Here is a 14,603-nt window from a genome sequence, read left to right as displayed (position 1 = left end):
TGCAAAGTGATAAAATGTCCATACTCTTTGAATAAGAGACTCCACTACTGACTGGACTTATAACCCAAAGAATCCATCAGTAAGGAAAAAAGGTCCCATATGCTACAAAATATTTATAGCAGCATTTTTTGTGATAGTTAAGAATTGAAAACAAAATAGGTGTCTAATAATGGGGAAATGGCTAAAAAATTGTATTACATAAAAGTAATGGAATATTACTATGATGTAAGAAACAATGTGATTAATAGAGAAGCATGGAAAGGTCTACATGAACTTGTGCAGTGAAGTAAGCAGAGCCAAGAAAACAACAATCAAAGCAGCTACAATAATGTAAATGGAAAGAATGCTAATGCACTGAAGAAAATAAAAAATACATGTAACAAAATTATAACTATCAAGCAGGACTCTAATGAAATTATTCCCAACTTATTCCTCCCTTTGTAGAGGTGGGAGGTCCACAGGTCTTAGGACTTTACACATTTTTAGACTTTTTTTCTCTCTAAAAAATACAATTTGTCCTCCTCTTTGGGAGGGTAAAAAAAAAGGGGGGGGAACACTTGGAATAAGTATTGTGACATAAGAAATAGAAAATATCAATAAAAATCTATTTCAGGTGGCAGCTAAGTGACTCAGTGGATAGAGAGAGCTAGGTGTAGAGAAAGGAGATCCTGGTTAAACCTCTGGTCTCATACACTTCCTAACTATGTGACCCTGAGCAAGGCTTAACCCCCATTTCCTAATCCTTACCACTCCTCTGCCTTAGAACACAATACTGCTTCTAAGACAGAAGATAAGGTTTTTCAAATATGCATCTTGAAAAAAAAGAATGAAAATTCATGTCTGTGAAAAATACTATTATGGTCCTATAATTACCTCCAAATATTAACTGTAACAAAGGTTCCTTTCCTTTGCAATAAAATTAGAGAAGTGAGAACCTTATAAATTCATTAAATGATCACTGGATCAAAACTACTAACGGACAATTTTTTAAAAAGGGAAAATGACTAAAATTAGGCTACTGCTCTAATTCACCCATGTCTACCAGCATTAGATCTCAATCCTATATTATTTAAAATAAATATTCATAAAACTATTTTATTGTTTGCACTGTTCTGGTTACAAAATAGCTTCTACTTTTCTAGGACATAATTTCATTTTGTTTAGCCAAGAATTCATTAAAGAAGCTATAAATAACCTCCTTTAAATATTTAGTCATGAATAGAGGGTGGACTGGCATTGATGGCTTATTTTAGTACTAATGCAGCATGCTTTTTAAAAAGCCACATTTTAGCCTGCATCAAGCTAATGATTAACACTTGCAATGTAATTTTCAATACATTTCAAATAAATTTCTATTCATTCTAAATAGTTATGTTAAAAGTAAATATTTTACTTCCGTTATTTACTACTAGAAAAGTAACCTCAGAGAAGGAGAATGTTTGGAACATCAGTTCACAAGAATTCCTTCAAGAGAATCTGTTAGGCCTTCCATTAATTCTTCTCTTTCCCAGAATATAACCCCCAATTGAATTATTAGAAATTACATATACCAGGGGGGAAAAAGTATATGTGGAATTATAAAAACTTTGAGTAGACACTGCCTATATATAATACATAGTAGATATGTGAATAAGAGAGCTTCCATATTTAGCTAGAAGTTGCAAAATGAATAAGACATAGAGGCTATAGATTTCATTATTTTTTTACTTGAAAAAATCTATTTTACAAAATACCATTTTTTCCATCAAAGAAACTTCCCTCTAGAGTATGTAAACAGTTTTTCTGCCTCAAAGATTGTTACATTATAAGAGAAATTACTGGAAGGGGAAAAGAAACAAATTTCAAAACAGCCACCTATTTGCAAAACCTACAACAATGTAGATACAAAACTGTCTTTAAAATGCTAAAGCAAGTAATGAAATATAATTGTTGAATCCATTGGAAATTTTTAAAGTTTCTTTAAAATGGTCCATATGGTATGTAGAACATCACAGCTGGCACAAAACTGCCTGTACTTAGGTTGAAACACAAAAACAATGCATGTGAATAGTATTCTTTGAAAAATAATTCCAAATGCTGTTACTGCATCATGAGGCAAATATAGACAAAGGTACTGACAGCAGAGAGAAAAATTAACAAAATAAACTGAATATTCAAGTATTCAAACATTTATTTTTTTATTTTTTAAAATATCACTGATAAAGAGGTAAAAATAACTTGCTGCCAAAATAACACAGGATGCATTACTCCTAACTACTTGTAAGTGACATTCATAACAAATTGCAAAACTGTGCTTTAAGATGCAAATTTCCATTTTCTAGGCAGGCTTAGTTTCTCTGTTGCAATCTGGCAGCTTTGAATTTTGAAATCCTTTTTGTAGGTTCTTCTGATACTTCTGTCACAACTTCTTTTCGCTCAGGTATGGTTGGTAATGCAGGATGCACAGTGCCTGGGTGTGGTATTATAGGAGATAAAAGTTCCTTTTCTATTACAGTTCCAGAAAAAGCCTATAATACAAGGGGAAGAAAAATCAAGATGAAACAAGAAAATGCAAACGTGCAATCCCCCTGAGGTCCATATTATTTTAATCAAATTAATTATTTTAATCAAAAGGACCACCTTTAAAAAACAACAGCAATTTAACATGTATAGTAAATTTTAATTAAGCTTAAAATAGAATTATTGGAACAAATTATATGTAGTATCCTTAAAAACACCATCTTTGGGGAAAAAAACTAAATGTTAACATCATTCTTCATTATTAACTGATAACACTGAGGTCAAAGATAATTTAACATGCATACATATACACCCCAAAATGGAGTTTTATCTTGTACTACAAAAATGTATTTTTGAGGACTATTCAATGTTCTTCAAAAATATTTTATAACTTTATAACTTAGTCTTTTGTAGCTAAATGTAGATATAAGTTGCCAAACCACGAGTTTTGCTTCCTTTTCAACCAAAGATGAGAAAAATTACATGAGCCAATTATGGAGTGTGTGTATATAAATAAGAAGCAACACTTCAAAGGAAATCTAAGATTGCTTTGTAGAAAGTTCTCAAAACATGCTCTGAGTTTTTATAGACTTAATTTAACAAATAGCTCTTTTACAATATGAGCAAGAAGTTATTTATTATAATAAAAACTTTTGACAAACAACCAAATTAATTCCACATTAATCAGATCTTGAAAACTTACTTTCAAAGTATCTGCCAGGATCATGAACTAATTATTTCAATGTTAAATTTTATTTCTAGATGCCTACCACCAACACAACCACAACTACTACTGCTACTACTATTTTTTAGTAATAATATTAGTATTTATATAGTATCTACTAATTTCCAAGCATTGTGATAATCACCTCACAAATATTTTCTAATTTTATCCTCAAAACAACCCTCAGAGTTGCATGGTATTATGATGTGCACTTTGCAATTAAGGAAACTGAGAGGAAAAAAGATTAAGTTACTTGACTAAGGTCACACAGTAATTATTTATGTGGGGGGGAGGGGTCATCTGAGAGCTGAATTTGAACCCAGGTCTTCCTGACTCTAAGACCAATACTATATCCACTGTACCACTAGGTGCCCTTAATACTACCTATTATAACCATTCCACACAAAAAAGCAAACAAGTTCCTGATTTTAGTGCCTATCCCAAAGAATTTTTAACTACTTCAAATGTTTTAGCTTTTTGAGTTTTGCAGAATAGCAAAAGTAAATGTTGCTTTCCAGTTCTACAAAGGCCTTAATTTATGGTATTATCTAAAACATACATAGCCCATTAGTTAAAAAAAAATATTCCTTATATAATTTCCTTGAATACTGAATGCACCAGTCACCCAATGAACACTAATACCTAGCTACAGGTAACATGCATGAATATGTGTGTATTTTATGAAAGCAGACAGAAACACATACTTTATTCATTACTTAAAAAGGGCTTCATCAGTGACAGAAAAATTGGAACCCCTTCCCACACCTAAATAGAATCTTTATGATGGTAGTGGCCAAAAAAATTTGGCATCTGATGGCCGATTTTTTTCAGTTTGAAGATCTAGTTCGGTAGGGCCTAAACCAAAGGTTAAACTCCACTAACACAACCTTCAAGAACCTCTCAAGGAGAAGCATATTAGCAGAGAAACTAGATAGATTTGTATGTAAATGTGTATACATAGATATGGAGATGTGTATGAGTGTGTGTGTGTGCTATAGGCATAGACTGATAATGATATACATGGGTTCAAGTCCTGAGTTTGACTAAGTGTGAACATACATATACAAGTAATATAATGCAACCTTTCAGCACCCTCAGGCAACTAAGATTAAACAATACAGGTCAGTTGCTAAAGAATACCGAATGTCAAATATAAATTCAATAATTTCCCTACGTGTCTAGGGAAAAAGAAAATCTCAGGTGATTCTATACAAAATCCACTAAGTCAAATTTTTAAAATATTATTTCACCTTGAACCATCTTTATATATGTCTATATCTATCTAAAGATATATGTGTTTAGATACAGATAGATTGAGGAAACAGACCTAGTTTAAAGAGAATCAAAGTAAAATTGTCTTTTTAGTCTCTTATTCCACAGGTAAAAAAATGTAAACAGCACAATAAAGTGCTTAACTATTAGGTTAGATATAATTACGTATTGTATGCAAATAGACACAAGCACACACACATAATATATATGTACATAAATAAATATATTGGACAAAGAGTACAAATGGATGAATTTGGTGTGAAGATGAGAAGAGTGGGCAGCTGGGAAACTAGATATTTCTTTTGATGATCTCGAACTTCTCCCAGAAACAAAGATCTATTATCTTAATGCCGATATTCTATAAATATTACTGTATGCCTGAAAGTTATGGAACATTACAGACTCTAAAGAATTAAAATGAATTCTACTCAGAGAGTAATGGAGGAATATAGTGGGTATAAGCAGACTCCAATACATTATAAACACAGAACTACAAGAACTGAAATAAAAGTTGTCATCACAGAAATATGTAATCAAAAAACAACAACAACAACAAAAAGGGCAGGTCACATAGCAAGAGTAAGGCATAATTTATTGACAGTTGGTTTGCTCCACTGGTATCTTCAAAATGTCAAGAGGAATTGAAGAAGGCTCCCAGTGGCAAAATTATGGGAGAACATGACACGTTGTGACCTGTGCCATCAGAAGAAATATTGTCTGAGATAATATCTGAGAGATCCAAGTATACTAAGTTAAAGTATGTTAATAGAACTAGACTCAAGTAAATAAGAAGATAATTCATTAGCAATTAAAAAATTTTAATGATAAAAATTACTTAAAAAATGCTGAAGATATTTGACAATTATAGACAGCTAAGGGTGTTTTTAGCATCTAATTTAACTCCCTCTTCCTCTACTGTAACATGTAAGAAAACTGAACCCAGAGAAAAGAAATTACTTTGTGAGGATCCTGGATTAATGAATTTTTAACAACTTTCATCATAAGCACCTTTACAAAATTCTGCTTAATAGGAAGAATTCTACTTAATTTAACTTTTAAAATATTTTAAGGTACATAATTCAGAATACATAAGAAATTCACTTAGTTCTGAATTTCTTTTATACAACAATTTTTTAACTATCGAACTTTTATATAATATGACAAAAAAGGTCAAGAAAAATGTAGGCCCTGTGATTATAGTTTAAAAAAAAAATCTTATCTTGAAAGGGAGGTTAAGCAATACCATATCCAATGGATAATGACTGGTGAAGATGTGGATGAAAGGTTTAAAGTGTCACAAAACAGTTAAAGATACGCAATAAATTTCTTTCAATAAAAAGTTAAATAGAGTTAAGATTTGGAGAATGAGACTTCACACCACCATAAAGAGAAAAAAGAGAGGCCTAGCAAAACTGAATTTTACGATAAGCCTTTTGTTCAATCCCAGAACTGACTGTGTAAATCAGGGCAAGTAAATCATCTATTCCTGAAGAATAGGGACAATTTAGTCTCTAGTTATCTGATAAACATGCTGATGATTTCACATAGACCCTGTATAACCAATCAACTGTTAAAAAGTGATACCTCCAGTTTTCCTGAAAGGGATAACAGTTTTTTCTGTTGATTTTCATGCTCATCCTCTTCTTCCTCCAAAATCCCTTCACTGGCATCACTGCAGGCGGCCTCATCATGACTGAGGCTCCTTATCCCTCCTCGCCGGTCCTCAAGCTCAGCAGCACTGCTTTCACTGGTGTCACTGCATACACTATTCTCTCTGCTCCGAGACTTCAAAATTGATTTACGAGGGACATATTCTCCATTCACAACATCAACAAAGACTCTATAATATGAAAAAAAACAAAACAAAACACACTTTGACTTAATTCCATGATTTTTTTTTTTAAATCCTGGTATTTCACAAAAACTAACTTGAATTTGTTGGTCCAACTTTTAAAATTCCCTAATTTTTATAATTATCATTCAGTATAATTACTGTGATATCTCAAAATGTTATTTCATTGTTTTGGAAAAGCATTTCTATCCTAATGCAACATGGTATACTTTATAAATGCATTCCAAATGGCAGCCACTTCATGTAATCAATTTTAGGTACTTTAGATAATATAAGACTGACAATCTTCACCATTTTATAAATATAGATCATACAGATAGAAATAAAATCCTTTTCTTATTTTTTTAACTTCCAAGAGTTTGTTTTTAGCCTTCCAACAAATGAGGTACACATCTTCAGGTATTATCCCCATTTTATAGGCGATATGAATGTAAGTGATTTCCCCAAGATTACAGGGTTTTAGCAAGTGTCAGAGGTGGGATACAGAACAAGTCTGCCAAGTTCCAAGTGCCATAACTCAGTCTACTGCATCACACTGCCTTCTCAAACAGAATAACTAAAATTAGCTTCAACTCTGTAGAAAGGTAACAAATGAATATTTGTGTGCGCGCATGTGGGTGTGTGTGTGTGTGGGGTGTGTGTGTGTGTGTGTGTGTGTGTGTGTGTGTGTGTGTGTGTGTGTGTGTGTGTGTGTGTTCCATCAAAATCACAAAATATTTTTGTGAATCTTGGACACAAGATTCATTTCTTATTCAATTGGGAATGTTTAGAAAAGTATCAGCAGGGGTCAATGACATGGCTCAGTGGACTGAGAGCCAAGCCTAGAGACAGGAAGTCCTGGGTTGAAATTTGACATAAGATACTTCCTAGCCATGTGATCCTTGGCAAGTCACCTAATCCCTAGTGCCTACAGCCCCTACCATTCTTCTGCTTTAGAACTAATACACAGTATTGATTCTAAGACAGAAGGTAAGGTAAGGAAAGGGAAAGTGGAAGGGGAAGGAGAAGGGAAAAAAAGAAAGGAAAGGAAGGATAAAGAGTCACCAAAGGGAGAGAGATACTACACCAACACTCTACAACTGCTTCTGAATAGAGGCATTGGCAAATCCCTAGCTCCTTCCACTTTTCCTATTAAAAGCACAACTATAATAAAGCCAAAGAGGAGAAATAATTTCTTCAACTATAAATCATGTACCTATAGACATCAGCAGGAGTTCTGATATTGGGAAGTTCTGGAATAGAATGGCTACTGTTGCCATTGCTATTCCTCCGTTTACGTTTGGCTTCTTCTTTCTTTTCGCTGAATTTTAAAGTAGTATTTTTTCCAGTATTTATTCTTACCTAAAAAAAATGCATGAAACCAAAATAACAGAGTATAAACTGAGACCTATATGTTGACCCAAGTTAAGATAGGACTTTGTAAAATGCAGCACACTATGATAAACTATAAATAATCCTAACAATGGCAGTGTCAGTTCCTATCTTCTGACACTACATAAAATTCACAGGCATTATTAACACAAAGGGTCAAGAAACTCCTACTATAGTAGAAGTAGTTCTGAGACATCTACACATATACAACATATATTCTTTTAATCATTCCATGAGCTTAATTTAACTTACAATGAATTTATTATTAAATGAAAACTATAATGCTTGAGCTTATCAGTTAACATTTAACACTGTACCATTTCTTTGTGTACAAATTCATGGCTTCAAAATTTATGAATTTCAAAATGGAGAAGACAGGAAAAGGAACTTACTGATAAAAAATATGCAATAGGAATATTATCAGATTTTTAATGCATGAAAAAGTATAAGCTCTGACAAACAATTCAATTACTAAAACTCAAGAGTTTATGAAACAGAATTCCACAGTTCAAAGTGTTAGGATCTGGTCAGGAAGAATTTAAGATTTACAGATTAATAACCTCATTCTGGATTTATATAGTACTTTACATAACAATAACTACTTACTAATCAAGCAATTCCCCACCCAATTTTAATATCAAAAAACAAGGGGAGTTAAGAATATAAGTTATATGAAAATAAATTCATAGTGTTTTTCTATAAAAGCTATATGAAAATAAATTCATAATATGTTTTTCTAATCAATCCATACTCAATCCTTTTCTATGAGTTTAGTATAATTATAATTTTTACTTCAAACTCAAAGCCCCAGGAGAGAATAAAATCACTGGGTTTGCTGCCCTAAGAACAATTTAAGCAAAATAAAATGGATCACCATCATCTCCCCTTTTATTTGGAAATATGGATAACAAATCCAAAGGCTCAAATGGTTTCTAGATATTACTTACTAGCTTTTTGCTTGGTTATGACAATACCTAAGGATTCTTTGACTTTCAGAAGATACACTAAATTGGGAGATAGATAACCTGATCTCAAGCTCCAGATCTGCAACAGAATATATGTGTGACTTTGGTTAAGTCACTTTCCAGTTCCAAGTCTAAGATGCTTCATCTGCAAGGTAGATTGAATTTGATAATCTCTTAAGATTTTGTCCAACCCGAAAATTTTAAAATTCAATGAGAAGCTTACAGATATGTCCATTTACTTCCAACTAGGGGAAAGATATTTTTTCCAAAAATTTTCTACTACTTACTAATCACATTTATAAATTTTTATATGTAAACAATAAAATTAAAATGTCCTAAGTATGCAATTAAGGGAGACTTTCAATTTTCCAAATTCATCAATATAACTACCTTATAAGACTATCTGTGACATTTTTATTAGTATGTCCTATTTATAGAGACAGAATTATTGCCTCTAGAGATCTTAAGCCTCTTCAGGCCCACCTAATTCGATGTTTAGCTGGAGGTAATGAACCCAATAAACCAATCCAACCAAATTCTTTTTACATTAAATGAGAAAAACTAGTTTTGTTTTAGAACTCTGCCCTATATAAACTATATCTGTAAATACAAATAAAATTACAAATTAATTTACATTCTAAATAGAGAATAAGTAAAGTATACAAACCCTCTTAGGTTCAACTGTATGAGAAAAATATATAGTTGGTACAGAATTATCTCCAACTCCTAAATCATCATCATCACCATCACCACCATCATCACCATCACCATCATCGTCATCATCATCATCATCATCATCACCACCATCATCATCATCATCTTCATCACTATAAGAACTTGAACCATTTACTTGGCCATTGAGTAATTTCGAATTTGTAATGTCCTTTTGAAAATTGCCCCGAGTAACAGAATCTGTTATTCTGTGTTTCATGACATCTATCTTTTGGTCTTCCTTCTCCTCTTCAGAAGAGGTCATATCTTCTCCATTTGCAAACAAAGTATCAGATTTTCTATATGAAAAAGAAAAGGGGAAAATGATTAAAATATACACATCTTTAATAAAACAAAACAATATATTAACATTTAAAACAAAAATATGTATTTAGATATACATATATAAATAAACAATAACCATATATGCTTTAGCAGGTTGATACTTAATAGGTTATACCTTAAAATTACATATAGCTTAATTCTTCCAGAGAATTAGAGCTGTACTAGTATAAAAAGCAATTTGGAATTATGACTCAATTCTATTATCACTAAATTTTACATATCATCTGATCCATCAATATCACTAGGTTATCTCTAGAGCAAAGAAAGAAGAAATGGGCCCATATTTACAAAAATATTAATAGCAGTTCTTTTTGTGAGGTAGCAAGAACTAGAAACAAAGAATGTATCCATCAATTGGGAAATGGTTGAACATGCTACAAGAAATAATGAAAGAGACTTTCAGAAAAATCTGGAAAAATATGTATGAACAGCTAAGAGTGAAATGAGGAAAATCAATAACAACATCAACACTGTAAATGACCAAAAATACCAATAAAAAATAAAATGGTAAAAAACAACCTCTGATCAACTCAATGATAAGCCATGATTACAGAGAAACTGATGGTAAAATTGATGGTAAATAACCACTTCCTTACAGGGAGATAATGGCCACAGGTTGCAAAATAAGATATATATATTTTTGGTATGGCCAATGTGGGAATCTGTTATGCTTAGCTATGCACATTTCACACAAGGGTTTTCTTTTTCTTCCCCTGCCCCCCCAAGGGGTAGGGATGGGGAGAGAAAAAAAGATTTTTGTTCATTTAAAAAAAAAACTAAAAGGAAAAAAATCATTAAAGAACTAAAAAAAGACCATGTATTGGGAATTATTGGTGTCTAATTACAATTTAAATAGCTATTAGTTCATTAAGTATATATTTTAAATACTAAGCTTAATACTGGACTCATCTTTGACATTCAAATGAGCAATACATACACTACAGATGGACAAATGGAAGGGAAAATTTTGAATATTACTGAAACTAAAGTTAGTGAATTTTTACAAATTATTACAAAAATAAAATAAGTTAGTGAAAGTAAAGATGATATCCTCCCCCCCAACCCCAACCAAATTCAAGGAAGCTATGGAAAACAAGTTGAGAACTCCTATATACTAAAAAGATTTTTAAACTATAAAACCAATTAACAAAAAAAGCCCAAGAACATATGAACTAAAACTCCTGGATGACTTTAAAAAAATCCTACCTCATGTGGATTGTCCTATTTTTCAAAGATACTAACGACTGCATATGTTACATCATTTAAGCAAAATAAAGTAGGAGCTTCTGTGGTAAGAGACTTCATTTAGCACTCTGACAATTCTAAGTGGGTGCTAATGTGTGTTTTAAACAGCCACTTAGTAAAGTTTCTCATACATATAAACATCTGACCAGATTACTAGTAGTCTGCTAATTAAACAGAAATTTTGACAGAAGGAAAGCACAAACATTTTACAGTAGCAAACTTGTATTCAGAGCAGTTATTCTTTTAAAAAATTCAAAAAGAAATTGCTCAACACTGTGCAAAAAAAATTTCTAAAAAATATGAAATATCACTGTCACATCTGGTCTACATTCTAAGTAAAAAATGGAAAGATTATCATTTTTCAGCAAAATCTGTCTCTACATACCTACTGAGTTCACCCAAAAGATCTTCTTGTCTTTCAAGTTCATCAAGTCGAGCCCATAGTTCCTTCTCACTGAGGAAGCTGTCTTTGGATTTTGAATCATCTACAAAATCTGCTTCAAATACATCTAAAGTTTTTGGTTTTGAATGAGGCTTATGAGCAGTTCTGTGCTTTCCTGTAGAATTAAGATATATCTTTAGCTAAACAAAAGGTAACCAAGAAGGTAAATTTTAAGATAGTAATCATATTTTTTTCAAAGGCTAATCATTTTTGAAGTATCATTTTGTTAAACAATATCCTCAGGAATCAAACAACACAAGAACATCTCAACTGGTTACAAAAATTTAAAAGAAAGAGAATTTTCTCCAAGAAAATGTGGCTACAACGCTATTCATTTAGATCAATTTTGGAACCAACTCGAAACAACTTCATTGCTTAAGTACCAAAAACGCTGTTAAATAGATATTTTGATATATAAGAATCCTATAGTACAGAATCTTTAAAAGAGCACTATAGTGGGCCTCTGATATTTTTTTAAAAATGAAGTGTTAATCCTCTAAAGCTAATATAATTAGTATAATCATGATGATTTAAATAAGGTTTTATTTCAACTAAATTCCATCAGTTTCTACTGAGGAAATGGAACTTTGCTTAAGAAAGTTAATTTTAGTGTCTAAATCTAAGCTACTAAGTAAATATTTGATATTGCCAGTTGACCTAATAATGGGCCACACTTTCAAACTTCAAGTTTTGACTCCTTGTAGCTTACATTTTATAGTCTTTATATAGTCTGTTAATATTACTATTTCAAAACGTTTTGGTTTAGATGTTCTACTAAAAAGAAATCTGAAAAGAGTAATGGAAATTATGATCCTTAATTTCTTTTTCTCTGTGATTTTTTTTTTAACTTAGAAATCACTTTTCTAAGCTAATTTCTTTCTCAGTTTTCACTTGAGGCCACATCCAGAGGCAACATGGCATACTGAAAAGTTTTCTCAAAAATTACTATTCATAATCTATGATCCCCCTCCTAAGGCATGTATGTAAAAACACATGCATACATGCACACATCTTTTGGAAAATATTCACAGTAATGCTTCTGTAGCAGCAAAAAAAATCTTATAAATAAAATGTTCACTTATTGCAAATAGTTGAATTGTAGTAAATGGAATAAAATAAAAAATTAAGAGGAATATTAGAAATTTAGAAATATATGGAATGAATTATATGAACTGACGAAGAATAAAGTAAGTAGAACTAGGAGAAAAATATACACAATAACTTCAAATAAAGAGAAGTGAAGTTATGGGTATAAGGATGGCATACATAGCTGCTAAATTGATTTGAGTTTTGCCTTTTTTCTTTGAAACAGGGGGTTCTCTGGGGCGAAGGGAGTTATTTGGAAATGCCTGGGATTTGAATAAAAGATACCCATAACTTTTCTTTTAAATGCCCCTGGTGCCATCCCTACTCCTGGGGAGGCTGAGGCTGGCAGATCTTTTACGTTTGAAGCCAACATTATCTGCTCCAAATCAGACACATATAATATGTTAAACTTCTGGAGGGGTAGCACTTAGAAACTAGAGGAAGAGAAGCACCAGATTGCCTAAGGAGGTATGAATCAGCCCAAGTCAGAAACAGCAAATTAAAGCTCTTGTGCAGATCAAACCAAGACAGAATCCAGCTTCTTCACTTCTAGTCTGGGCAAGATAGGGATATCCAGTCTTCGCCAAAAAAAAAAAAAAAAAATTAAATGTTCCTGCCTTGGAGTCAGGATAGTTCTGGGCTCAAATCCTGTCTCTGACTTAAATTTCTGAATGATCCTGGTCAAGTCACTTAACTTCTTTCAATTTGTTAATTCTATAAAAATGGAGAGAGCCTCGTTTACAGTATGTATTTCCAAGGATGCTATGAGGATCAAACAAGATGTACTATGTAAAAACCTTGAAAACTTCATGTTATATAAATATCAGCTATTATTATAATAGACACTTTTATAGTTATCCAAACTCTCAATGTATTTTGTCAAACGAGGTTCTAAGTTAAAAATAAAAAGCTTTAAGTAGAAAATAATTTCACTATTTTCTACAAAAGTAAAGTATAAATCTCAAATACTTTCAGCAAATCTATTAATATCATACAAGACACTTCACAATATGGGAAATCATTCTTAAACAAGTGAATTGAAATTCATTGCTCCTATGTTAATAAAGTAATAATAACCCAACATTTCTACAGCATTTTGTAAACCTTAAAATATTTTCTTCAAAACCAATTATTTGAGATAGATAATGCTACTATCGATATCTTCATTTAAAAAATTAAGAAAGTCTCACAAAGTATAAGTTACACAGGTAGTAAACACTGGAACTAGAACTCAAACACAAGACTGAGCCCTACACTGTGCTATTTCTAAGGTAGCCCTCTATACCATACTGACAGAGTTTATGAGGCTACTGTTATTAGTTAGTCAACCTCAAAAAATATGTCTCAAACAGATAAGCAAAACCCAAAGTGAATACATTTCATTCAATGAAAAAAAGGAATCCATTTTTAGGGGAGGCAGTAGAGGAGGGGGTCTACCCTGTTTCTAATTGATACTATCCTCCATAGCCTTGCATTTAGAAGATACACAGTAAATCTTTTTTCAGTTCATCAAAACTCTATTTTAGGTATAAATAACATAAGCATCTGAAATCCTAATCACTTAGTGGCTTTTTCTTCTACTCATAATTTCTCCCAAAAAGAATCAGGGAGATAACAAAAGCCTTATGGAAAGTAAAGAACGCGTTATCCAGGTCAGAAATCAAATTAATAACACCAAGACTAAAACCTAGTTTCTGTCCATTTAATGCCCCTACATCTTTTAAGAAAGTAATATAATCTCAGTTTCAATAGACTAGTCAAATACGTTTTCTAGCATGAAATAATATATATATATATATATATATAAAAAACTTATCTTGTTGCTCTTGATATGTATTTTTAACTTTGATTCCTTTAACATCAAAATGTTACAATAAACCTCATATTGACTAAGTTTCCACACTACAAATTCTAATGCTATTAAAATTAAAATTAAAAAAAAAAGTTAAAATACTGTTTTTATTTGTACTAGTCATATTGCAAATAACTGACAGAAACCATTAACAACAAAAAAGTAACATTGTCATTTACCTTTAACTTCAATGTCATTTTTGATGTCTTCTCTTATATCAACAATATCACCTGCTGCCT

The 14,603-nt window shown here is 31.8% G+C and overlaps 1 protein-coding gene across 1 annotated transcript in view; it reads right to left on the bottom strand.

The window, feature by feature from the left end:
• Positions 1–2,160: 2,160 nt before the first annotated feature.
• The window catches only part of URI1 (URI1 prefoldin like chaperone), an 84,540-nt gene continuing 72,097 nt past the window's right edge, over positions 2,161–14,603 (bottom strand). Inside the window, exons 6-11 of the mRNA XM_044664178.1 lie at positions 14,544–14,601; positions 11,370–11,541; positions 9,351–9,693; positions 7,543–7,688; positions 6,080–6,335; positions 2,161–2,507 (exon numbers count right to left, since the gene is read on the bottom strand). Coding sequence (XP_044520113.1) covers positions 2,328–2,507; positions 6,080–6,335; positions 7,543–7,688; positions 9,351–9,693; positions 11,370–11,541; positions 14,544–14,601 — 1,155 coding nt within the window. The 3' untranslated portion in view covers positions 2,161–2,327. The remainder of the gene's footprint in view (positions 2,508–6,079; positions 6,336–7,542; positions 7,689–9,350; positions 9,694–11,369; positions 11,542–14,543; positions 14,602–14,603) is intronic.

The sequence above is a fragment of the Gracilinanus agilis genome, chromosome 2, assembly GCF_016433145.1.
Source record: "Gracilinanus agilis isolate LMUSP501 chromosome 2, AgileGrace, whole genome shotgun sequence".
NCBI lineage: Eukaryota > Metazoa > Chordata > Mammalia > Didelphimorphia > Didelphidae > Gracilinanus > Gracilinanus agilis.
This window is presented reverse-complemented; position numbering and strand designations above follow the sequence as displayed.